Source organism: Giraffa tippelskirchi, chromosome 3, assembly GCF_054371585.1.
Source record: "Giraffa tippelskirchi isolate mGirTip1 chromosome 3, T2T-mGirTip1v1.2.pri, whole genome shotgun sequence".
In the NCBI taxonomy this organism is placed as follows: Eukaryota; Metazoa; Chordata; class Mammalia; order Artiodactyla; family Giraffidae; genus Giraffa; species Giraffa tippelskirchi.
The window spans coordinates 68,909,395-68,936,578 of NC_137277.1; the positions used below are offsets into that span (position 1 = coordinate 68,909,395).

The 27,184-nt window shown below is 40.1% G+C and overlaps 1 protein-coding gene across 3 annotated transcripts in view; it reads right to left on the reverse strand.

Annotated features, from left to right (window-relative positions):
• Positions 1-11,303: 11,303 nt before the first annotated feature.
• The window catches only part of INPP1 (inositol polyphosphate-1-phosphatase), a 28,250-nt gene continuing 12,369 nt past the window's right edge, over positions 11,304-27,184 (reverse strand). For all 3 annotated transcript variants that reach the window (XM_081579303.1, XM_081579304.1, XM_081579302.1), the window contains exons 2-6: positions 21,127-21,394; positions 18,959-19,019; positions 15,891-16,091; positions 13,394-13,568; positions 11,304-12,037 (exon numbers count right to left, since the gene is read on the reverse strand). In XM_081579303.1, coding sequence (XP_081435429.1) covers positions 11,476-12,037; positions 13,394-13,568; positions 15,891-16,091; positions 18,959-19,019; positions 21,127-21,330 — 1,203 coding nt within the window. In that variant the 5' untranslated portion in view covers positions 21,331-21,394 and the 3' untranslated portion in view covers positions 11,304-11,475. The remainder of the gene's footprint in view (positions 12,038-13,393; positions 13,569-15,890; positions 16,092-18,958; positions 19,020-21,126; positions 21,395-27,184) is intronic.

Genomic DNA, 27,184 nt, shown 5'->3' on the forward strand with positions numbered 1-27,184 from the left:
TCTAGGTGCTAGGAACACAGCAGAATACTGAACAAAATCCCTACTCCCATCAAGCTTACATTCCAGAGGGAAAATATAAGTTGTAGCCCAAATGTTAGTTTTTTCTTAAAGAAATGTAGTATCAAGTTTTGTTTCACTGTTTTCCCTGAGTTATAAAAATTCTTGTTTATTGGAAACAACAAAAAAGATGATACAGAAAAGGATGATTCTTTTGTAATCCTACAGGTTGGCATAATTACCATGAATAGTTTGGTATATATACTGACAGAGGGTAAAAAATTATTTTTAATTTACAAACTGTATTGCTTTACTGTGAAATTTTTTTTCACTTACCAGCACAGTGTACCACGAGCATGTTTTCATATAGTGCCTTTAGATGTAACTCTTCCTTTTTCTTGCATGATATACCATCCTATCAGTTCAGTTCAGTCACTCAGTTGTGTCAGACTCTTTGCGACCCCGTGGACTGCAGCACGCCAGGCTTCCCTGCCCATCACCAACTCCTGGAATTTGCTCAAACTCATATCCCTTGAGTCGGTGATGCTATCTAACCATCTCATCCTCTGTCATCCCCTTCTCCTCCTGCCTTCAATCTTTCCCAGCATCAGGGTCTTTTCTAAGGAGTCAGTTCTTCACATCATATATAGACTGCAATTTATTTCAACCATTCTTCCATTTATGATCTTCGAGGTGATTTCCAGTTTTTCCATGATAACTAGTACTTTTAGTGCTTTGTTTAAGAAATCTTTGCCCAGCCCATGGTATTTTAAACTCACATTGTAGGGCTTAGAGACAGAGAGCCCCTGCTGGCAGCTGCCTTACTGGCTGGGAAGACAGAAATCAAAGTTAGGGACTTTAACATCCATTATCTAAGGGCTTAAGATCCCAGAGGAAAGAGGAATATACAGCAGTGAGACTGACGCTTTGACTGCAGTTTCCTTCCAGGGCTTTTCCAAATTCTAAATTGTACATACTCGGGGTAAAAGGCTGAGAAACTCTGCAAAGAGCTGCTAGGTGCAAAGAGTCTCAAAATCTAAGATGAAATTTTGACGGTTTCACCTGTTTTTCTTAATTTCCTGTGTGTGTGTGTATGTGTGGTGGGGAAGAGGGGTGGGAAGTGGGCTCTAAGAAAGGCTTGAATGCCAAGCTAAAGGCCAGGGACTAGTAGAATCACCAGAGGGTTTTAACGGAATGGAGGACCTGACTGAAAATCGGTTTTATGATGCAGGCATTGGAAGAGCCTCTGGTGAGTGTCCTTCCAATGAGGACACTGTAGCATAGACAGTTGTGTCCACCCACAGTCACAGATCACTCACAGCAGCTGAGCGAAGACCACTACCCCCAGTCTAGGTTTTCTTGAACTACTGCAGGTGCCTCAAAGCCACATTGGCAGTGTGTGTGCAAGGGGAGTCAGAGGCAAGGAGAGGTCTGGCCAAACATGGTGACTTGCAAGTTTGAAGGATGAAAGGATGTTGGAGCCCAGGGTACAGGGAGACAGCAGGGAGGAAGAGCTCAAGGATAAGAACAGGACCCCAGAGCTTCCCCTCGAGGAAGGACATGAAAGAGAAGAGCTAGAATCAGAAAACTGAAAGGCTGGAGGAGTCTATGAAGAAGGGGGTGGGCAGGATGGGAACGATGATTACTTTGGGAACTGTTGAGTTTCACCAACTGGCAAGACATGGAGGCAGAAATGGCCAGCAGGTAATTAGATATATGGGTCTGGAGTTTAAAAGAGAGATTGGGTTTTCTCCTCATTCTAATCCGTTCGTTCCTTTATTCTTTTCCATCTTTTACAAATTTGGGAATCAAGTATATGGGTGATATAAAGTTTTGTAAATATCGATGAGATCTTTAAGTGGATAAGTATATAAAGAAAAGAATTTCTAAGCATAGTATATTACGATTTTACTCCTACTCCCACCCCAAAAGCCACAATAGAAATAATCTGATTCATTATGAAAACTAGATGTCATGGTTAGAATCCCAGAAAAGTGTCATATAGATTCTACTTGAACCTGCTTAATGACTGTAAAATTAATGGTAGTTAGAACACAGTTCGTTTCATGGCTGGAAATTTCAAATTCTTTGAAAGCCTCGTATATTGAGTTCAAACTTGCTTCCCTATAATCTTTGCTCATTGGTTCTATAATATAAATATTTAAACTTTTATCTTCTTTCCACAGTAAAATTGTATAATTCAAGGACTACACTAATGCTTACAATTGGCCAACTAATCATCAGCATATAATTAGTTTTAAAGAAGAGCGATGGAATATTAAAACAACCTGATCTACTTTTCTCACCTATTAGATTTGAAAGATTGATGCTATCTTGTGTTGGCAAATGAATATTCTGATCCTTTGTTGATGATATTTCTATTGGTACACCTTTTCTGGAGGATACTTTGTCACTAGGCACCGAAATTTAAAATGTTCATTTTTATTTTATTTTGTTTTTTGCCATGCCGTGCTGCATGTGGAATCTAGTTCCCTGACCAGGAATCAAACCTGTGCCTTCTGCATTGAGAGCACACAGTCTTAACCACTGGACCACCAGGAAAGTCCCTAAAATGTCCATTTTTGATCTAGCGCTTCCATTTCTAGGAATTTATCTAAATGAAATAATTAGAGTGTTCAGATGTACATATTCATCAAGCATATTCGTTGGCTTCTTTTTTTCCGGTAAATGTTTTAATTGAAGTGTTAATATAGTATGTGTATGTGTGTGTGCTCAGTTTTATCTGACTCTTTTGCAACCCCTTGGTCTGTAACCTGCCAGGCTCCTCTCTATAGGATTTTGCAGGCAAGAATACTAGAGTGGGTCACCATTTCCTCCTCCAGGAGATCTCCCCAACCCAGGAATCGAACTTGTGGCTCCTGCATGTACTGCATTGGCAGGAGGATTCTTTACCACTGCACCACCTGGGAAGCCCTGTAAATACAGTGAAATATACTAAACTTAAGTCTGTAGGGCAATGAATTTTTACAAAGTAAACACTCCTATGTGTCTGCCATCGAGGTGTAGACCGTTACTGGCATTTCCCCGTCACTGCCTTCCCAAAGGTAATTGTTACTCTCACTTTGAAGATCAAGTTCCCAGGGAAGCAGATAGTGAGATTACTGTACACTTGGGACCAGTACTTGTGGGAGGGAAGGTGGTAGAAGGCCAGGGGTCCAGAGGAAAAAGGGAAGAGTGGAAAAAAACATGATTGGGCAGAAGTAAAAGTGGGCTGAATTACAGTCTCAACAAAGTCTTCAGCTAACTCTATGAGGTACTCTGAACCTGGGACAGCTCTTCAGAGTTTTCCCAGATTGAGTGAGGGCCTTTATAGCCAGCTCCATAATTGGGGATATAATCAGAGGTCAAATAGCTCTCTTCAGCTGAGGCACTTCCTAAGAAGACTTCCTGAAGGGGGATCTTGATGGTATTCCATGAGTGCTGCTTGGTTTTGAAGATTATATAGAGTATCATACAGTATATACTTTTTGTGTATTGCCTCTTTCATTTCACATTACGTATGTGAAATATATGCTGTTTCATTCCATTTCTGTATACCATACTATATTTATTCATTCTATGATAGTTGAGCATTTGCTTAGTTTTCTGGTTTAGACTATTATGAATACTTGTTGATATGGACATTCTTATACATGTGTTTTGATGATTAATTGCATGCATTTCTGTTGGGTATGTACCAAGAGAAGGGTCATAGAATAAGCATATGTTCAGCTTTATTAAATATTGCCAAATATTTTTGTACAAATTATAATTCCACCAATGAGTATATGTAAGACACTTAGTTGTTTCAAATTCTCACTAATATTTGACACTGATTGTTAAGCTTTAATTATTGTGGTGGATGTAGTGGCTCTACGGTGTTTAAATGCATTTTCCTGATGATTAATGATGTTTATGCTTTTTGATATGCTTATCAGCCATTTAAATACTCTCTTTTGTAAAGGGTCTGGTGGCCATTTTTTAATTGGACTTTGTATCTTTTTCTTGCTGATTTATAGGAGTCTTTTGTATCTACAGGATATAGATCCTTTGCTAGGTATATGTTACAAATATCTCTCCTACTCTGTGGCTGATGTTTTCATTCTTTTATGTAGAGAAAGAAAACAACTCTAGGAAAGTTGACTAAAATGCCAACAGTAGTTTTGTCTAGATGTTAGTTTTTCCTTTTTCTACTTTTTCATATTTTGTAGTTCTTTAAGAAGCATGTAATGAGGAAATAATTTAAAACACAATGAATGAAATGAGTTTTTAAAGAAAAACAGCCTATTTAAAACATGATGTGTGTATGTGTATGCGTGTGTGTGTCAACACGTGCTTAATCATGTCTGATTCAGTCGTGTTTGACCCACCAGGCTCCTCTGTCCATGGAATTTTCCAGGCAAGAATACTGTAGTGGGTTGCCATTTCCTCCTCTGGGGGATCTTCTCGACCCATGGATCGAACCCACGTCTCTTGTGTCTCCTGCATTGGCAGGCAGATTCTTTATCACTGCACCACTTGGGAAGCCTTTAAAACATGATGATGTATTTTAAAGGCAACCCATCAGAAGTGGTTAGTACAAACACGAACTTTGCTACAATTTTCCTTCAATGTTACATAGATGCCTATGCAAATCTGCTAGAGACACCTGGTGGAGAGTGTTGTAAAGTTTACAGCAAATATTCCAATGTGCTCAAATTGCTTGGGAAATTATAGCAGGGAGGGCCAGCTTACTTACCAGGGGAGAAATGTTTGTAAAACATACTTTGGTTCTCTTATCATCTCAGCTTCCAAATAACTGAAAAGATCCTGCCTCTCCCAGGTTGGGGTAGACCTTGCTCACCAGTGGGCTGGGTTTGGACCTGACCAACCAATATGATAAAAATTCAGAGAGAACAAAAGACAGTGAGGTTAGGAGAAGACATGGGACCAGTTCACAGCTGCCTACACAGTTGGTAGCACCCTGGAAAGATGAAATAGTGGGGCTCCCTTTCAGAGAGCAGGAGAAAAGGTTGTCATTAAAGATACTAAAGTTAAAAGGTTTTCCTTTCTTCTCTTCTCTCTTTCAACCTGTCATGCTATTATTTGCTATTTAATGTCAATAAGAAAAATTTTAAATTTAAATTGTGAGCATGAATTTTACCATTTGTATTTATATGGCACAATGCCAGTTTTAAGTATAAGAGTATAACTCATATGTGCAATCACCAAAATTATACATTTCATTTTTCATAGCTTGTGCATGTGTGCTGAGTCACTTCAGTCATGTTGACTCTTTGGGACCCCATGGACTGTAGCCGGCCAGGTTCCTCTGTCCCTGGGATTCTCCAGACAAGAATACTGGAGTGGGTTGCCATGCCCTCCTCCATGGGATCTTCCCGATCCAGGGATTCAACCCAGGTCTCTTGCATTGCAGGTAGATTCTTTACTGTTTAAGCCCCCAGGGAAGCCCATGGATACATATATTATCCTCACTACAAGGGTGGAAAGAATGCAGAAAAGTAACTCAGCTGGTTTTTAGTTCTATTCTTGATATGTATACATCCTGATAGCTCTTTCTACCTTCAGTTTTCTGGGGAAGGAAGAACAAGAAGAAAAGGAATTATGGGTGGCCCTATCTTTTTAAAAAATATTTACTTATTTATTTGGCTGAATTGGGTCTTAATTGCAGCATGCAGGATTTAGTTCCCTGATCAGGGAGCAAACCTGGGCCCCTGCATTGGGAATGCACAGGCTTAGCCACTGGACCACCCAGAAGTCCCTAGTTGGCCCTAACTTTCCCTTTCTTTCCACGTCATCATTTTCAGCCTATGTGATTTGCTGTAATTATACAGGGAGAAAAAATGAGAAAGGGAATAATAGATTTCCTTGGTCTTTTTATGTTTCTGAGAATGCCAGTACCATCTTTTGGCATTCCAAGCAAATCCTAGTTCTAGGGGGCTGTTATCCCCACCTAATTAGTCATAATAAATGTAATTCATTTACCTTGTACTTGCTTTAAGTCTCATTGAACCCCTATACATCAAGGGTCTGTAGGAATTCTGTGCTCACACAGCACTGTGAACACTATGTGAATGGAATGGGGTTACAGGGAAAGGGGGCAAACACGTGTTGTACATCACACCTCTGTTCACACGCATGCTCCACTGTCCTAGAAACTTAATTTACAAGTTCAAAGACAAAATGTTTGAGAATTTCAAGATGGCACTTGCAGAACCAAGCATGGTGCCCTGCTGAGTGAGAAGCCTTCTGCACCTGCACAAGTCACAAGCCCCTGAAGCCAGCCTCAGGATGGGCTTTTTTCTTTGTAATGGAGAAAGGGAGAAAGCTCTTGATTCTATAAGATAATGGCCCCCTGAGGGTCAGGAGCGTTGAAAATACAGCCTAGAAAAGAAAAATCATATTTAAAATCACAGACATTTTGTTACAGAGTGGTCACAATGTTGGCTAGGCTGATTATCAAATAGAAATTATAAGCATATTAAAACATTTTAAGAAAGATGTCAGTGCTAAACACAGCTACTTCCCCTGGACAAGTTTCAAAGATCCATTTGTGTACATACCAGCTTTTAATTGAGTTCCCTGCCACTCTGAGCAGACAGTCACAGTCCCTTAGGCTTGTTTTATGGATATGTGTTACAATCTAAGTACCAAGCCAGGTACAATGAAAGGTGTTACCTATGGATGTGAAAGGGTATGACTTACTGTTTCTACTCTTTCTTTGCATTTAGCACTTACAGAAAAAAAAACAAAACAAAACTGAGGGACAAGAAGGAAACTGTCAGAAACTGTTGTCTGCTTTTTCCTGCTTTTCGGAATGTATGTTTGGCTTTTTCTGCCATGGAGTGGGCAGGGCTGCTTCTGTGCCATGTGCGCGGTGCATGCTCAGATGCTCAGTCGTGTCCAACTCTTTAACGACCCCATGGACTGTAGCCCGCCAGGCTCCTTTGTCCACGGGATTTCCCAGGCAAGAATACTGGAGTGAGTTGCTATTTCCTTCTCCAGGGGATCTTTCCGACCCAGGGATAGAACCCATATCTCTTACGTCTCCTGCATTGGCAGGTGGGTTCTTTACCACTGAACCACTGGGGAATCCTGAATAATTACTGTGTATGTGTTAGTCGCTCAGTTGTGTCTGACTCTGTGTGACCCCATGCACTGTAGCACTCTGTAAGCCCCTCTGTCCATGGAATTCTGCAGGCAAGAATACTGGAGTGGGTTGCCATTTCCTACACCAGGAGATCTTCCTGACCCTGGGATCAAGCCTATGTCTCCTGCATCTCCTGAATTAGCAGGTGGATTCTTTACCACTTGAGCCACCTGGTAAGCCCTTACTTCCGTGTGGTAGCTGTGTTTAAGGCTGGCTATAGTTACATGCTCTGGACCATGCAAGCAGAACAAGGAATTATGAGCAGCTGCTATGGACTGGGCTAAGCAGACTCCTTCAGCGGATGGCTAAGTAAGGAACGGAAAGCAGAGACTTGACACGGTTTGTCTGCCTGCTGAGCACTCAACAGAGGCAAAAGGTGTGAGTCTGAAATGAGGGGGCAGTAGGCCTCTAGGCAAATTGCCAGGATCAAGAGTCCCAGAGATTTCTCACAAGTCTCAAGACACCAATAACTGTTTTTATGTTTGTTCTATATTTTCATCTGTGCCTTATTGGCAGGAAGTTCCCTTTCTTTATCATCTTGATTGTTGCTGTTGTTTAGTTGCTAAGTTGTGTCCAACTCTTTGCAACCTCATGGACTATAGTCCACCAGGATCCTCTGCCCATGGAATTTCCCAGGCAAGAATACTGGAGTGGGTTTCCATTTCCTTCTCCAGGGGATCTTCCTGACCCAAGGATCAAACCCACGTCTCCTGCATTGGCGGGCACATTCTTTAACGCTGAGCCACCAGGGAAGCCTTACGATCTTGACAAATGTATTTATGCACTCTTCATTCTTTGGGGGATGAAGTGGATAATATGTCAAAAGTAGATGAGTGTAGCTAAGGGTTAAAAAAATCCGCTCTTAAATGTCATGAGACCTTAGTGAATAGAACAAGGGATGTATGATCAGAGGTCAGACAAAGACAGAAGCCTGGATAACTCATTTGGCCCAGGTGATGGAGATTGCTAGATGTCCTTTAATGCCCGTCTCCTAACTTCCAGGGTGATAAAAAGCCTGGTTTTCAGTTGAGTACATGGTTGCTCCAAATGGAGACTTTCTATGTGCAGTCATGTGACTAGGTTCTGGTCAGTGACGTGAAAAATTGCCCTTCCTGTCTTGCTGCCTAAAACGCAGATTCTATTGTCTTAGACCTGAGAAGAAGGGTCATGGTCTGGGGTTGGGGGGAGCAGTGAGATGGAAGGAGTGTGACTCCCTGAGGACTTCGGGGTGGAACCTCCTTTCAGCTCTGGACTGCTCGCCAAAGACTTTTGATCTTATTTAAGCCATTGTTATTTTGGCATTTTGCCACTCACAGTTAAACCTAATGCTACTGATGCAAAGTATTACTGCAAACTTATCCTGGCTGCACTTCTTCTAGACAGAAGGGGTATCTTATGGGACTTTACACTCAGACTCAAAAGTCTGCTTTTTCATACTCCCATCATTTTAACACAGCAGAAAGCCCTTTATACAATACTTATCCCTTGGCATGTCAAAATCTCATGCAGGGAGCCTATAACTAGGGGCTTAGAAGCCAGAGCAAAAAATTAGCAACACACAAAGTGCATTAAAAGGAAATAACCATTAGAACCCTACTCAACATGGCTACCAGGCCTTAGGAGCAGTTGAATTGAGACTGGAGTGATGATTAAGTGGAAGCATGTGGCTAGTGTGGAGAGTAACAGGTGTATTTGGAAGGTTGAGCCAAGAGGATCTCCTGAGTAATTGGATGTGGGCTGTAGGAGCAAGAGGGGAACCAACACTGACCTGGCTTCCCAGAGACTGCTCTTATTGATGTTCAGGGGGGTCTCTTTTTATCATCCTCTATTTAAGCAACCTGGCAGATTCATCTGTCTGCCAGCCTCCTGCAAAAAAACACTGGCTGATGCACAAGAGACTCGATCTTCATGACCAACAGGCTACTCTTTGGAGCACCCCTCCATCACAACTCCCACTCCTATCAATTGAGTTGTATGTTTGCTTAGACTGATTGACTTCATTCAAAAATCATATTTCAATGGTATCTTTAATAAAAGATTAAGTATAATGTAAAATGAATTTGAAAACAAAGAATTTAAGGCTTTGAAAGTATTGATAGAAATGAGTCTTAAAAATTTACTGAGTATGAGACAATTGTAAAGATAGAGGGGGAAAAAAATTAAAATCCAGAATGATTATGCTGTCAGACTACATGGAGAATATTTTTTAACTTCTTCCTCTAAAGAAATCAGCGCCTAAGAATTCCCTGGTGGAACAGTGATTAGGAATCGGTACTCCCACTGCCAGGTCATGTTCAGTCCCTGATGGGGGAACTAAGAAAGATTCGGCAAGTCACACTGTGCAGCCAAAAAGAAAGAAATCAGAGCTACAGATCACACTCCCATGGGTGTGGTTTATGCAAGACCAGCACACACATGCTTAAGGAAGGGCCTTAGCTTTCCCGCAAAGATTGACAATGGATGTGTGCAATAGATGTTTACAGAATATATTGGATTCTCTGTTCTATCCAGTTTCCCCCCAATAAACTGGCACATTGATAGATCACATAAATAAATAGATCACACTGAAGATGACTGTTTTCACTGCACTGTTATTGATAATTTACATATTCTAAAATTGTTTATGTGCACAACATGCTTTTTCTTGAACTATATTCTATTTTTCCATTCTGATGAATATCAAGCAGCACGACTAGTTTCTGGGGTTTGGTTTCTAATGTGTTTTGTGAAGAATGAACTCACTTTGACTTAAAAATCAACTTTTAAAATTAGAATATACAGCGTGAGGACCCACGATCAATCACAAAGCATGTACAGACTTTAAAAACTATGTAACTTTTTCACTAAATAAGTCATTGAATCTGCTGTGTGCAATGAGATACCTTTAAATAGCCTCCAATTAAAATAAATAAATTTAAAACATAATAAAAGTTTGACTTACTATGTTGCTAAGTTGCTTCAGTCGTGTCCAACTCTTCGCAACCCCATGGACTGCAGCCTACCAGGCTCCTCTGTCCATGGGATTTTCCAGGCAAGAGTACCGGAGTGGGGTGCCATCTCCTTCTCCGACTTACTATGAATCCTTTGTAATTGCAGAAAAACAGAGGATGCTGCAGAAACATCTTTTGGCCTCAAGAGGGCGTAGGGCAGAAAGGAGATAGCTGAGAATTTGGTCTCTCCAGAAGGTGGAACTATCTCCTCACCAGGGCTGCTGCTGCTGCTAAGTTGCTTCCGTCGTGTCTGACTCTGTGCGACCCCATAGACGGCAGCCCACCAGGCTCCGCCATCCCTGGGATTCTCCAGGCAAGAACACTGGAGTGGGTTGCCATTTCCTTCTCCAGTGCATGAAAGGGAAAAGTGAAAGTGAAGTCGCTCAGTCGTGTCTGACTCTCAGCGACCCCATGGACTGTAGCCTACCAGGCTCCTCCGTCCATGGGATTTTCCAGGCAAGAGTACTGGAGTGGGGTGCCATCGCCTTCTCCCACCAGGGCTGCTAAAGAGGTAGAAAAAAGAAGTCTCACCCACCTCAGAGGACATTCAACATGGGATTCAGTAGACCAACGACTGTATACATTTAACTCTACTTCTGGTTTTTGAAGTGTAATAAATACTATGCAAAAACTACAGAAATGTCTTTATCCTCTCCTGTCTTACCGACAGAAATAAGAGTATGTTAAGTGAGAGTAATAGAGAGAACTAGAGACATAATTAGTGGCAGAATCAGAGAATTAGAATGAGAATAAGAATATAAATTTGAGAGCAAGTTTCAGAATGTGGTATGAGTGTGGATGTGTGTGAGTGTGAGAGTACGTGAGTAGGATGGAGCCATCAGTGCTCTGGGCTTTAATTCTTATAAGAAACATAGTGGCACTGAAAGTACAGGAACACGGCTAAATTATGCTTCAAATTCACAGTTCTAAATGTTCTGCCAGAGGCTAAAGCTGGAGAGTTTTGTTCCAGACAGGAAACAAAACTAAGCACAATCCCCTTTGCTCTCCCTAATATTTCAGTGACATTAACTTATCACTTCTAAACTCATGTTCTGAAGAGTTTCATTAATTGAGCAGGAATTTTTCCTGTCTTCAGTATTTTATTGAAGCGTTTCAAGCAGCACTAATCACACAAAACCCACTATAAAGAATCTCACACATTTAACTGCTGCATGAATATCATTCATTTATTAACATTATGAACACATAATGGAAAAATGCTCCCCCAAAGAGGAAGGTGAATGTTGACTGTCAATAGGACAAAGCTGTCTTCAAGAGACAGAGATGTGGAAACGAGGTTCACAGTTGGGTTGTGGAGCCCATGAGGACAGAGCTCATCTACGTATGTGTATCCGCAGGGGCAAGGTGCTGGAGGAGGCGGCTCAAGAACGTCTCCAGCTGCTGCTTTGATCTGTACGCGATGAGTCCTCCCTTGTTGGCCCACTGATCCACTCCAGCAGTGCCTTCGTTTCCCACGTGATACACCAACTGTGGCAAGTCAAGCCCCGTGTCAGGATTTCTTTCCAGGCATTCCTTTAGGTCCACCATTCCCCCACCCATGGCCCTGAGGATGGTGTGGGCAGCACAAGAGTCCCACTTGAACGTGGTATCTTCTGAGAAGATGTAAATGTCAACAAGGCCGAGGACCACACAGAGGCTCTTGTAACCAGCGCCAGCTGCCCGGAAGATGCGCTCTCCACACACACGTGACAATGCGCCCTTGATGGTCTCCTTTTCACTGGTACTAATGACAGCTGAGAACGGGTGGGAGCCTTCGGAGCCGGGGTTTTGGGTCACTTGGCTCTGCATTCCACTGTTGTTTCTTGTAGAGACGGGAGGCAGAAGGGAATGGATATTGGTCCCCAAGTAAGAGAGGCCCCAGTAGCACTGTCCTTTCCACCTATGGAAGAGAACGTTCAGTTTGTGATGGCAGGTTATCACATTTGTTTTTCATTGCTCCTACGGCTTCCCAACTTGATGTGAAAAATACATAACATAGTGAGTCTCAAGACCCTTAAGCCTAGAGATAGTTATCAAATAGCTAATTCATTTCTAAAAGTTACTCCCTGTGCATGTTGCTGCCTGTGTTGTTGCCAGTTAGGAATGCTTTCAGGGTTTTTTTTGCATTATCACATCCATCGAGGACAGTGCTAAAATATTTGTGGGATTTCCGGCCTCTGGGAACACAGCAAAGTTTCACTGCCTCTTTTGGCATTTAAAGTTTAACGGGGTAAAGATGAACAGATAAACAAGATTTTCAATCTGCAAATCTTTCACAATCCTCAATTTTTTTCAATTGGTAACACCTTTTCATCCTCCAATTCACTGTCTCCACTTTAGCTTTAATATCAAGAAAGATGGACTCTTTTTTGGCGGTGGGTGGGGGGTGGGGGGCAACAACAAAAATACCATCTATCATTTCTCAATGTTTAACTTACTATATACACTGGATAGCTTCTTTCCAGAGAAGGAGACTGAGGCTTAGAAAATGTTAGGGTTTAAGAATGTAAATTAGTGGTAGAATCTGCTATCGAACCCAGGATTTGTGCCACCAACTACTTTGTCAACCATTTCTAGGTCATGATTATGTCAACATCCAGTCACACTTATTTTTAACTTCTTAACGACCCTTTAAAGATAACAAACACTTTCAGTTTGGAAGAAGGCAGGGAAGATGAAAAATATCAAACTGCAGAGGTGTAGTTTATGACTATTAAAGAACAATTCTTAGTTGCTTGAAGCAAGTCAAAATTTAATTAAAAAATATATAGTTTTACATGAGTGGAAAAATAGGTCATCTATTTCAGTAAAAAGCTGAAACCACAGGAGAAAAGCTGCTTCTACTTGAACCCTGCCATGCCCTGGAGTCAACCCCGTCATACTCTGATCCGTAGGCCATGGATCAGAGCAACCAAAGGCTTGGCCACCCTCTATGCTCTGCGAACAGTCCATGGGAGTGTGAGGAAGGAGGAGGCAGAAAAAAAAGGGATACTGACAGGTTTTTTTGTTTTTATAGGGAGAGGTTCTAATCCCGGCCATACCTACTTATCTTTTTGTTAGATATATTTTCACATTTTGTTGTGAAACCCAGGATTGAAAATTAAAGGACCATTAATTCAAACGTGGAGATTTTTGGTAGGAATGCCAAATGTATCGAGTCATGGGAATGTCACATGGAGAGAGAATCCTGACAAGAAACAAAGCTGAGGTTGTAAATTCTGAAAACCATAATATACCAAAAGTATTCAATTTTTACCTGAGGGTGTTTAGGTCTTGTGATACAAAAGGCTGGTTGATGACTCCCATGAGAGGCACCCCTGTCTGTATGTCATAGACACCAATTAAAATAGTGACACACTGAAGTCCGCTGGGGAAGATTCCTTGGTTGGGTTTAATGTCAGCAGAACCTTTTATATACTGATAAGTTGAATCTGAAAAATGAAGCAAATCTGTTAGGATTCAGGTAATGATTATTTAGAAGATAATGATGAAGACACCTAGAAAACCTGTCCTAGATCATTTCTAATTTGGTAACAGCTACGGTCTAAATGTTTGTGTCCCCCCAAATTCTAACCCTCAAAAGTTGATGGTGTTAGTAAGTGGGGCCTTTGGGAGGTACTTCAGTCCTCGGGGTGGAATCTCATGAATGGAATTATGCCTTACAAAAGAGGTTCCACAGATAGTCTCTTCCACTTTATGAGTACACTCTGTGTGTGTGTTAGTCGCTCAGTCGTGCCTGACTCTTTTGCAACCCCATGGACTGTAGCCTGCCAGGCTCATCTGTCCGTGGGATTCTCCAGGCAAGATTACTGGAGAGGGTTGCCATTCCCTTCTCCAGGGATCTTCCTGACCCAGGGATCAAACCTGGGTCTTCTGCATTGCAGGCAGATTCTCTACCGTCCGAGTACACAGTGAAAAGATGCCAATTATGAATCAGGAAGAAGACCCTCACCTAATCATGCTGGCACTTTGATACTGGACTTCTCAGCCTCTGAAACTGTGAGAAATACATTTATCTTGTTTAAAAGCTACCTAGTCCATGGTATCTTGTTATAGCAGCCCAAATGGACTAAGATAATAACCAATCACCTTTGGGTGCCACTTATATGGAATTATTGTTTGACCTTTTGTACTTCACTTTTAAGCTGCTTGTGTTTCATTTTCCCAACTATACATAAATTCTTGGAGAAAGGGGACATGTCTATAATTCCTATGGCAGCTAGCATGTCTTCCTTCCTTCTTGTGTTGTTAATTGCTCAGTCACGAACAACTCTTTGTGACCCCATAGGACTGGAGCCACCAGGGTCCTCTGTCCATGGAATACTAGAGTGGGGAGCCATTCCCTTCTCCAGGGCATAACACATTGCAAATGGTAAGAAGCACTCAAATATTCATCATCATGCCAAAATCATTTAACAGGTAATGGCTCAGGATAACTGGGGGATTCCTTTGAGCTCTTACTAATCAGAGATAGGTCCAACCAAGGTGGGTGGGAAAGTCTCCTTCCAGGAATTTGTCAGGGATGGAATTGCCTTTTTACTTGTTTGTTTTGTCCCTCAAATTAGGAGGAAAGAGACGATGGTGTCACAAGAGGAAGAAATTGATGGTGCTCCTGGATAAAAGAAGCTAAGGAGTGAGGTTTCTCCTTAAAAGATGTACCTGCCAGCAGCTGACTGCCAACATCTAGTGAATTAATACCCAGTCAAGATCCAGAGAGCTAGCTAACAGAATCAATTCAGGATAAAAACAAAACAAGGTTTCAGTTCCTCAAAAACCTTAACTGAGGCTGATTTACCTTTAGGCGATAAGATTCTAGAAAACATTCGTAGTCTGCGTAACAATCCATTGAGTGTTCTACTGCTATGATTAAAGGCATTTCTATCACATAACAACATGCTTGTAGGGGAGAGGGTGAAGGGAGTTTGCCTACTCAGCTTAATGATTGGTCCCAGTTGTGTTGGGTAGACTATGCCAGGAACCTGGGGGAAAAGTGGAACTTAGACCTCAGGCATTATATTAACGGCATCAATGAGACAGGCTTACCATTTTAAAACAATGAACTATAGATTATGGTTCTACCATAATCATGACCAAAAAAATAATGGTGAGGACTCACAAACTGACTGCTAGGAGTCATTCAGATGTGTTTTGCTTGACCTGTACAGTGGTTCTGCTTGTTTACTTACTTAACTGAATTAGGAGCCAGGAGTTAAATTGTGAGAGCTCATCTAAAAACCTACATTTGTGTCTTTATTATTTTTAAATCTGAAGATCTGCACTGTACTCCCAGATGGTAATAATCTGCTGGAGCTGAATGTTCTTAAGATGCATGTGTGCTCAATTAGTTATAGCTGCTATCATTTCATTCTTCTCTCATATTTAGCAGTCTGGCCCCTGAGGTCTTTCAAAAATGAGTTAATTCAGTTTTGTATATGTGCCTCTATGTGTGTGTGTATACACACATGTGTGTTTTAAATATATGTGTATATGTATAGAATACACACCTCAACTCTTCATTTATTTATTTATTTAGGCCCCAACGTGTAGCTTGTGGGAGCTCAGTTCCCCAACCAGGGATTGAACCCAGGTTACAGCAGTGAGAGTCGTTTATCATTTTAAAACTTCAAAAATTTAAAAACTTCTAGGAGAGTTCAACCATACCCTCAATTTTCAATTTTCCAACACCCCACCTCACAAAAAAAGGATTACTAAGAAAAGCAAATAGACAAAAGCAAACACTCTCCTCTGCTTACCTATAGGATCCACCCAGATTCCCAAGATGTCCTGTGGAATGTTGATCTCTACCGAGTCCAGAGCTGGGTCACTGAACAAAACGTCCTGGTGCACAACCTTGGCTAAGGCCTCAGATGCCAGTTTGTTGCCATTAAGGACTTTGCTGAGAAGAGCTACTGTTTCTTCCTCTGTTGCACACAGTCTCATGATAATCTTTTCCCCTAGAGTAAAGACAAACTGAAGACCATTACATCTCAAATTTCAGAGGAGAAAGAACAGGGGACTGGGAGAAGCACCTCAGATTAGGTGAGGACAACATATCCAGCCCGCTCCACTATTCATTTTTTCTTTTTCCTTAACACCAAAACATTTTGTGTTGGGGTATAGCCAATTAACAATGTTGTGATAGTGTCGGGTGAACAGTGAAGGCACTCAGCCATACATATACATGTATCCATTCTCCCTGAAACTCCCTTCCCATCCAGGCTGGCACAGAATATTGAGCAGAGTTCCATGTGCTATACAATAGGTTTCTGTTGGTTATCCATTTTAAATATAGCCCACTCCACTATTCTAAACTGGAGAATCCCGTGGACAGAGGACCCTGGTGGGCTACAGTCCATGGGGTCGCAAAGACTTAGACACAACTGAGCGGCTCTCACATACACACACACACACACACGATATCCAGACTAGTGTCTCCTAATCTGGCTGACTGCCAGAATCACCCAGTGGACTTCATAAAGTCAAAGCTGATTCAGTGGTCACTCAGCCACCTCACAGTGAGAAATGAATTCCAGGCACCAAAGGACCTTCTCTCCAAAAAAAGTTTCCACATGGGCACATGCACTGTTTTCTGTACCCAGTTTAAGGCAGCTCATGTTAAGAACCCTGAACCCTGAGTCTTTGATAAACAATCATCTATGTTTTTTACCTTGTGGCTTTTAATATCCTGGAGGTCATCCTGTTCATGTTTGAATATGTTGATTGAAAAGAAAAGTTTTTAATAAGTACACAGAAGGGCTTCTATCTCCCTTTATGATGCTGCTTTTAACTAAAAACTGTCTATACTCCGTAAATATAAGATGAAGTACATTCATCTTTAAATGTAGTAAAGCTGTAGGACTTTAAATCACATACATAGAATAGCTCTCCTCTGTGAAACCACTGGAAATCAGGATGTAAGCAAAGCTGCTTCTGCAACTGAAACCCCAAGTTACCAAGTCCATGTGTTTACCATCACTTTTAAGATACTTCTTAGACCCTTGCTTCATCTGGTTTCCAACCCCCCAAGCACAAATGAGAAAAGAGGCTCTCCTACAATTTTACCAACAAAAAGTGACAGCAATGCAGAATATAAATTTTTAAAAATTAAGAAAACATGGCATTTTGGGGCTCTTGAGGTATCTCGACAAATACTCCTAGCTAACCTAGCCATTCCAAGAACCAGCAGCATCGGCATCACCGGAGAGCCTATTAGAAATTCAGAACTTCAGTCCCTATCCCAGACCTACTGAGGTCTGACAAGATCCCCAGGTGATTCTGTGATTGTTCGAGTTTGGGAAGCACACTGTGAATCTATTACAATGATGATTCTGAAACAGCAAGAATCAGTCAATTAAGTTTAATTCAAATTAAATGAGATTGTTAAAGTTGGGGAATAATGTTAATCACCACCACTTGCTGAGCAGCTACTCTAGGCTCAGTAAAAGTCATGGGTTCACTCAAAGGAGCAAATCATATTATATTACTCCTCTGCTTAAAATTTGCCACTGAATTCTCATCATACTTAAGGAAACTCCTTCCTTTGAACTTCCATGATCTCATCTCACCTCATCCACCAGCCCCTCCTTCACCACGGGTCTCTGTCCTCCAATATACTAAACCCATCCTCTCAGTTCTCAGGAAAATGTATGCGGAATGCCATTTTTGCCACTATCATTCTAGATAAATATTACAATAATTGTTTATGATGTAGCCAAATATAGGTTTTTAAGTGTAGGATTTCTTATGGGTAAGTCACAGGTGATTTCTTTAACCTTAAGTTTAAGTGAGATTTCTCTTTCTTACTGAGTGTCATAGAACTAACTGTATCTTAATACACAGTCCATGAAATGACAAATTTTTTCCAGAGTTAATCCAGAAATTAGTTTTCTTTGTAAATATGCCTCTAGATGTTTAACTATTTGTCACATGATCTGTTTAAAGTTCACTATTTTAATCTTCTACCATTAAACAAACAAAACCCAGGCAAACTAAAAACCACTTGCTTCTCTAAAAAAGGGTCAGAGATTTTGTATTTTTCTCTCTACCGCAAGGGAACATGGGGGTCCCTCAAAGGAGAATTTGGCTCACAGGAAACTAATTAGAGTTAAAACTTGGTGTTAAAAGGAACCTTTTAGGTTGTCCAGCTCCTTTTACAGAGGTTCTGAGACCAGAGAGGCAATGAGGTCATTCAGGAACAGGACCTCCTCTGAATTCTCAGCCTAGGTCTGTGGACTACCCAAAGTGTTAGTCACACAGTCCTACCCGACTCTTTGTGACCCCATGGACGTAGCCCACCAGGCTCCTCTGTTCATGGGATTCTCCAGACAAGCATACTGGAGTGGGTTGACATTCCCTTCTCCAGGGGATCTTCCTGACCCAGGGATCGAACCTGGGTCTCCTGCATTGCAGGTGCATTCTTTACTGCTGAGCCACCGGGGAAGTCCTGGACTCTCCAGGAGGTCCACAAATGGGTTTACTTGGACCTGAGATTGTCTGCACATCTGTGTAGATCTGCATCCTTTGGGGGGCATCTATAACTTCCATCCGATTCTCAAAGGGCCATGCAACTTTCCCAACGGTTAAATCATTATTCAATGCTACAGAGTTATAGCTAGAAGACATGTGAACTTGCTAAATAATTCTAAGATGTCACATCTCTGTCTTACGTGGCAGGTTATCCTGAAGTGCTGAATGAAGTTTAACATTCAAATATGTTATTTACATGAAAGGCCTCCAAACATTAATTTCATGATGTAAGTTGAAAATAAAAATACCATATGATAATTAAGTTATAAAAATATATTAAGATTCTTGTACTTACCCAAATCATTAGTAAATTCATTGGATTCTTCTCCAAAAATTTTTTTCCCCAAGCCTGGAAACTGAATGATTCAGAATATGACAAGAATACAAAACAGCAACAAAAAAATCCCACATTCATATTCAATTTTGAATAGATTTCCACTTTATATTTCAAACTAAATAGCATAAGTAGGTCAGAAATTTGGAAGTTTACAATTTCAGAAGTCAATCCAAGTGTAATAAGTGAAGTCAGATTGGTCCAGCACTTTTCTAATATCAGTAGTTTTCTAATATCTTCCTGCCCCTTTGCCCCTTTAGAAAGTCTAAATCATAATAGAAGTCTGGTTTCCTTATGTTCTGTTGAGTCTGCAGAAATACTTCTAGAACTTCATCCTTCTAGTCAAGGGCCATGAGCTAGAATGTTTACAAAGGAGATGTTTTAACTGCTGCTCCTACAAAGTATCCAAGTAACTTGTACAAGTTAATGTTACTGACCAAGTTCCTAAGATGATTATAGAGACTGGATAGAAAGGAGCAGAGGATAACATTTAATTTTGTTTTCTGCACATGTTAAGGTATCATTAGCCATCAGGCTAGGAAGGCAATGTAGTAAAAAAGGGGAAATATTTTATTTGCCAACAACTTATGCATCAATATTTTGATGGAATGAAAAAACAAACAAAAAGAAACAAGCTAAATAGGAAACTTCTCTCATCTCTGTATGACCAGGAAGCTTTCAGACACATTTTGCTTCTGATTTTCTCTGTAGTAAAGATAATTTCTCTCAAAATATGTGCTGAATTATGGTATGAGTACAATTCTCAGGCAATGAAAGCAAGGAAATGCTTCAAATATTTGAGCTCAGTTGTTCACAGATGGCCAATAGATGTAATAGTGCCCCCAACTATTTGTTATTTTTAACTCTTCTGAAGAACAATGCAAGTCAACACATACTGGCACTGAACCTATTGATCAAGTCATCAAAGGCTGAAGCTCCAGTCTCCCAATTTTCCTCGAGTCCCTTTCTGAGGCTATAGTATGTAAGAGTTGTGATATTTTACACATACCAAAAGTGAATATCATTTATGTGTTCATAATCCTGGCAGATACTTCATGAATGAACAACTGCCTGAACTTGTTATAATGCTCTGAGGCAAATATTAGCCCACAAAACTTACATTTCTAATCCAGGTGCTGAACCATCCCTTCCACCCAGCTCTCTTGATCAGTAACAAAAATAAATTTCCTTCCACTGGATCCAGATTGTACGGCATGAAAAAGAACAGGCTGTAGAAATCTCAAGGGGTCATTTATTCTCTCTTCCTACCTGTGGTCAAGGACTCAGTTAAATGATTCTAAACAATCCCTAACATTTTGAGAATTTCATAGAAACAATTCCAATATTGTGTAGGGCTTTCTGACATAAAATTCTATCCTCCCAAATCTAAAAGAAAAGTAATTAGATTATTATATAAAAGGTAATATAGTATCACAAACAGCGTAGACTCTGGAGTTGGTCAGCCCATGTTCAAAAAACAGCTGTACCATTCATTTGCTGTGTAACCCTAGGCAAGTTATTTAACCTCTGTGTCTCCCTTTTCTCTTCCATTACATTGAAATAGTTCTTACCTCATAAAATTGTTATGAGTTAAACTAATATATTTAAAGCCCTTAGAGAAGTACTTGGCTCACAGTAAGCATTACAATTACAATCACTGTAAGTTACAAACGTTTTCCTACTAAAATAGAGACTTTAAGTCTCCAGAACCCTATGAGGCTATCACTGAGGTAACCATTAGATAAATGACCATGTCAAAAAGTGGGACTTACTATCATCAAGTTAAAAAAAAAGTTATAAAACAGTATGTTCTCATTTCTTTAGAGTTAAGTTAAACCTGCCGTGCACACTCAGAAGGAAAACATTCTAATATTTAGCAAAACAGTTGTGGTTTTCTCTAGTGATAGAATTAGGAGGATTATTTAACATTTTTAAGTTTTTCCTGTAACACCCATTTTAGTAATATTGCAGGCAAAATAAGGGGGGAAAACCTAGTTGTTTATTAGAATCCATGGTGCTGGGGGGCAGGTTGTGGGGAGGAGGAGGCGAGCTATTTTACAGGGCGGGGGTGGGGGGAGGAGCCACAGGGGCAAATAATTTGCAGTTACCTGGGCTGTGACATTCCTTACCTTGTTCTCCATATGCTCTTTGATAACTTCCTGTACCAGTACATCAGCCAGGGTCTTGAAATCAACTGCAAACTTCTTGTTCTTTTCTCCCTCTTTCTTTTCTTCTATCAGCAGCTGGAAGAGGGCTTCCTGCTGTCTGCACGCCCGGGCAATGTTGGCAGCTTTCTCAGAGACTCGGAGCAGCTCTTGGAGGATATCGGACATTTCTGAACCTGGCTGTTTGGTTGCAGCAGCTGGTGGAACAGGCACCCACCCGCTGAGCTGTCAGCTGGGAAAGTACAAGAATGTGAAACAGAAAGCAGTTCAGAGAGTGAGTCAACCCGTCAGCATGGCTGAGTGGCTAGTAGACATCACAGTCACAACCTCAGGTGGAAGCTTCATCTAAAATTTGAAACTTATCTTTCAAGATCAACATATTTATAGTCTCAGATCCATTAGGCAAAGAACTGACTTCTCGGTGAAAGAAAGTCTGTAAATGAGAATCTACACTATATTTACCAAACTCTAGACCAATAGGCAGGTGGATACACGAGCACAAGGTTAAAAGGAAAAGCCAAGTTCATGCAATGACCTTCGAATGAGCACATGAGCTTGGCAACATTATTAAAGTAGTGCGCTTTCTTTCACCCTTTGGGGGAAGAAGGAAGGAGTGAAAGTGGGTTTATCCTATCAGTCTGGGAGCAACTTTCTAAAGTACCAAGCACCACACCAGCAGACGTCTCAGTGTCCTGCAAGACTCTTGAGATCACACTGGAGCTAGCAGCCCAGGTGATGTACCAACACCCCCCTTTTTTTTTCTATTAAAAATGTCCCACTAGCTGTGCTGCTTACAGCAAATTTAAATAACAAAATGAAGTAAAACATGCAACTTGTTGGGATTTGAAAAGTTCTGGCTTCTAAGAGGCATGCTACAATGCCTTGACGTACCTATTGGGTAAACAGCAGAGAAACATTTCTCCATTTCCATAGTAGCTGCATTTTATTGAATGCTTTAATAATTCCTATCTCATTATTATGAGAATTATTGTGAGGATTATCAGCCTTATTTACAGTCAAGGAAACTGCAGCTTAGAGAAGTTAAGCAACTTGTTTAGGTTACATAAGACTAAACGGCAGGGCTCAGACTCCGTTGTACACAGAAGCTCACGCTCTTTATTATCCTAACAAATATTTTACTTCTTAAAAAAAAAAAATTCCTTAACGGACTGTGGGAGGCTGACAATTAGTGCAACAGTGAAGATGTCAATGCAATGGAGTTAACTGTGAACTGTCATAGCTGTGTTGTCTTAAGCAAGTCTGCTTTAAAAATCATTTGCTATTTTCTTAAGATAATGGGCCAACCATCATAAGAAAATATGTCCAACCTCAATAGTAATAAATGGAAAGTGAATAAAACAATGAGACATCCTACTTCACTATCAGATGGGCAAAACTGTTTCTAAAGTTAATATTCATTCTTGCAGGTGTGGTGAAACAGGTGTTGATATTCTGCTAATGAGCACATAAAAATGTGGATTTATAGAGGAAAATTTGAGAAAAATGGATCAAAATGCCTAGAGATGCTATTACCTTTAGCCACTAATTCCAGCTGGCCTTATTTTGAATTAAGAAAGTTATGTTTATGTAAGAAAGTTATATTTAATATTTTAAATGTTTCTGCACAAGAAGGATTAGTATTCTGACAGTAGAAAAAAGTTAAAAAATCTTAAATACTGGTGAAATGTAGATGAACTATTATATAGTTATTAAATAATATTTTTGAAGAAATTTAATAGGAATACGTTAAGATGCTATAATGTTAAGTATATATAGTATCACAGTATGTTCCTAATTTGTGTTTAATACACACATACACTCTTCATACATATGGAGAGAGAGTTTGAAAGACTAGATGATGTTCTAATGGTAGTTAAATGTTTAATGGTGGTTATCACTGGGTACTAGAATTGTGGAGGATTTTTCTCATTATGCTTTTCTGTAATTATCAAATATTCTACAGTAAATATATACTGTTTTTATAATAATAAATGATACGTTAAAATGCTTTGGAACAATTAAGCACAAAGGACAAGAATTCCTCAATTCCTAAAGATAACTATCCAAACAAAGTGGTGCTATGGCAACAACACAAATTCAGATAATAGAGACGATCGAGTTAAAAATTAAACAAAAACACCTGCCTACCTAAATGGCTTTTTCCCCCAAGGAGTAAATACATTAAAAAAAAATCACTTTGGTCAACAAACCTCAACATTAAGAAAGATAATGATATTAATATAGCTGAGGCATAAGAAATATAGCTGAGCATAAGAAATAACTTATGGCATCTATATGCTATTAATTATAAGTTTTATATAATATATACATGCATGGATACATATATATCAGTAGAATACATAAGTTCCAAGTATATAAATTCAATAATTTTGATTTCTTAGCATGCATTATATAATTATTATAAGGGAAAAGAATCAATGAAGTAATAGTATCTAAGGAATTTTTATCTTAAAAACAGCATGTAAACTCATGGCTGATTCATGTCAATGTATGGCAAAAACTATTACAATATTGTAAAGTAATTAGCCCCCAACTAAAATAAATAAATTTATTAAAAAAAAAATTTGACCATGCCCTACCAATATGCTAATACCCATCTGGGACATAATCCATTAAAATAATCCAAAGATGCCAAATGAAAAACAAAACAAAACAAAAAAACAGCATGAAGATTTTAAGGAGTCCAATTCAAAAACTTTCTAGATTAACAATCAGTGTGTGTGTGTGTGTTGTGTGCATGCGCGTGCTCAGTTATGTCTGACTCTTTAAGACCCCATGGACTGTAGCCCACCAGGCTCCTCTGTCCATGGAATTTCCCAGGCAAGAATACTGGAGTGGGTTGCCATCTCCTCCACTATGAGATCTTCCTCACCCAGGATTGAACCCACATTTCTTATGTCTCCTGCATTGGCAGGCAGATTCTTTACCCCTAGATTAATAATACCAGTAGGGAATTCCCTGGCGGTCCAGTGATTAGGACTCCATGCTTTCACTGCTGAGGGCCCAGGTTCAATCCCTGGTCAGGGAACAAAAATTCCACGAGCCACACAGTGCAGCCAAAAGAAATAAAAGCGTCCATCCCACGCATATTGTTAAAAAACACCAGTATTGTCTATTTTACTCCACTTTGTTAAAACTGATTAGCTTTTTTAAAAGAAACACCGTACCACCACACCAAAATAACCAAATCTCTCTCCCTATGATGTCCTCAGAACTCACTCAGGTGAGTTACACAGGTTACAAGCTGTGTTACAAGCACCACCACCATCCTTGTCTTCACACAGAAAACTCACCAACTTAGTCCTGATAAGTTTCTATGCAGCAGCTGAGAGATCTGGTATTTCTCCCCTTTGATCCTTATCTTTATTTCCTCAATAATGAGTATTCTCACATCACCTGAGCAGAGCAACTTAACCAGTGGGGGAAAAAAATTCAGCTCTAAACTTCAGTCCCATAATTAACAGGGGCACAGATTTTCAGAATTCATCATAACACAGTAAATCAGGTTTTTCAGTTCCAAAGTTATCCCAGCGCTCACCCTTAATCGTCCTTTCTTCTGAACCTGAAAACACTACAGTATCTTGTCAAGCTCCAGGCTGAGCACCCAGTTTCAGCTCAGGACTAGGCTTTCTGTAAGCCACCCCTAGAACTTCTTAACTCCAGGATCCTAGCCCCCTTAAAAAAAAAAAAAATCTCTCATAGCTATCATCATCTACATGCAAGACTTCCTAATTAATTTGCATAGCTAGCCAGCTCTTTCTGGCTGACTGGACTGTTTTGTCCAGATGAATGAGGCCCCGTCCTCTGTGCTTCTCTCCGTTAACTGCTTCCGGATCTCTCTCTGTCCTCAACTCAGTTCGTTCTCCAGGCCGCAGCACTCAGGGGCATACTGGACAAAATCTGCCCTCACTTTGAAGGACTCAACTTGAGAGAAATTGTCTTAGAAGAAACTGAGTTGTATATCCAATACAGAATTTCTTCGAGCTTATTAACAGCTCATATTAACACTTGTGGAAATTATCATTTAGATGATTTTAAAAAGGAAGTTTATATACTCATGACTGACCTAAGTTAGCTTTATTTAAACATTTCAAATACTTTAAGTGAAAATTATTATAGACTCATGGTAAGTAAGTTATTGCATTTACCATAATTTAACAGCCTTGAATATAGAAGAAATTCCTGGGGATTAGTGGTTAATGGGTGTTCTGAGAACCACACGTTAGAACACCTAAGGTGTCTACTACAAGACAGATTTCTGGGTTCCATCCCAAGTTAGTGAGTCAGAATCTCTGGAGACAGGGTCCAGGAATTTGCATGTTTGTCAGCTTCGTAGATGATGCTAAACACTGAGATGTAATAGCTACTGTTCTTAAGGCTATTCATTCTTCTTTAATACTACGCTGGTAATTTCAGCGGGGCTGAGGTATCTAGGTGGAACCATGTGCTATCAGTTATCCAGGCACAAAGCAAGACCCAAGTTAAAATAATAATAGCCAATATGTATTAGGTGCTTACTTTATGGCAGGTATCCTTCTAAGCACTTTACATGTGTTAACTCTAATTCTCACACAACCCTAAGAAGAAAATACTATTATCTCTATTTTAACTGATAAAGAAACTGAGGCACAAGAGGGTTAAGTAATTTGCCCAAAACCACACAGGTGGGAAGTGGCTAGGACAAGATTCAAGCCCAAGTAAACTGGTAGAAACCCACACTGTAAGCCAGTGCTCTAGCCAATAAAATCCTTTCATAAATTGTTAGCTGTTAACTAAGGGAAAAAATGAGCAATCATGGGATAAATAATCACTAGACTATTATTATAAGGTACATTATATAGCAAAAAGGAGAGAAACACACATACCTACCTGATAGCTGTCAGTAGTCTGTTAAAAAAGAAAACCATGATTTGATACTCAGTTCCCCTCTACTCTCAGGAAAATCTTTTCTCTAGCAGATCCTCAGTCTCAATGTAAACCATATTTTCTGGATAGTAAAAGCCCATGTTCTACTGAGGTCTGTCTTAGCTGGCTATCTTGGCATGAGGGGTGGGGTGGGGGTGTGAGCTTATGCCCAAATATCTAATTCCTCAAGCACTTGTTGGCTAGGGCTGCCATAAGTAAGTGCCACAGATTTGGTGGCTTAAACAACAAATTTATTTTCTCACAATTCTGGAGACTGGAAGTCCAAGACTGGCAGGGTTGGTTTCTTCCGAAGCCTCGCTCCTTGACTTGCAGGGGCCTCTCCTCTGTAGATGAGCAGCCCCAGGTGTCTCTCCCTCTTTTTATAAAGACTCCAGTCAGACTGAATTAGAGCCCACCCATGTGACCTCACTTAACCTTTACTGAGCTAAGCTAAAGACCCTATCTCCAAATACAGTCACGTTATGAGTACAGGGAAGATAGGGCTTCAACATACGAATTTAGAGAAATAAAATTCAGCCCAAAGAGACCTTGATAATCTCAGCAAATACCATCCCAATCTATTCCTTTGTCTTCTGTTTTCTGGCCAGAGAAGTGGGGCAGGGTTCTTTTTCCTGTTTATGTGGTCAATAACTTTAATTCTGTGAGTCTTTCTCACTAGAAGCCACTTGCTTTTACAGCCAAATCATTAATGGTCAATGAACACTGAAATACTCATAAGCCTTATTTTGTGACAACCCATTTCAAGTCACATTTGAGCAGAAGAGGTTTAAAGAAGTTATATTCTTCATTACCTCAGACCAAATGTGTATCTACATGTTTACATAACATCATGTCACAATGTCAGATAGAATGTCTCTTTAGCTTCTATGGGATTTTCACATCTATCAGAGAAACGCTGAATAAACTGAAGTAAGTCAATGAGAAAGGAAAAAACAAATCTTAAGATTCTTCACGGATGCCCAAATCTCTCTACAAAGACAAACCTCAGTTTTAATTTCTAACCAGATGTTTAAAAATCATATCTGAATAATATACACATATTTCAGATGGGATAAACAGTATAATGGGAAAGATA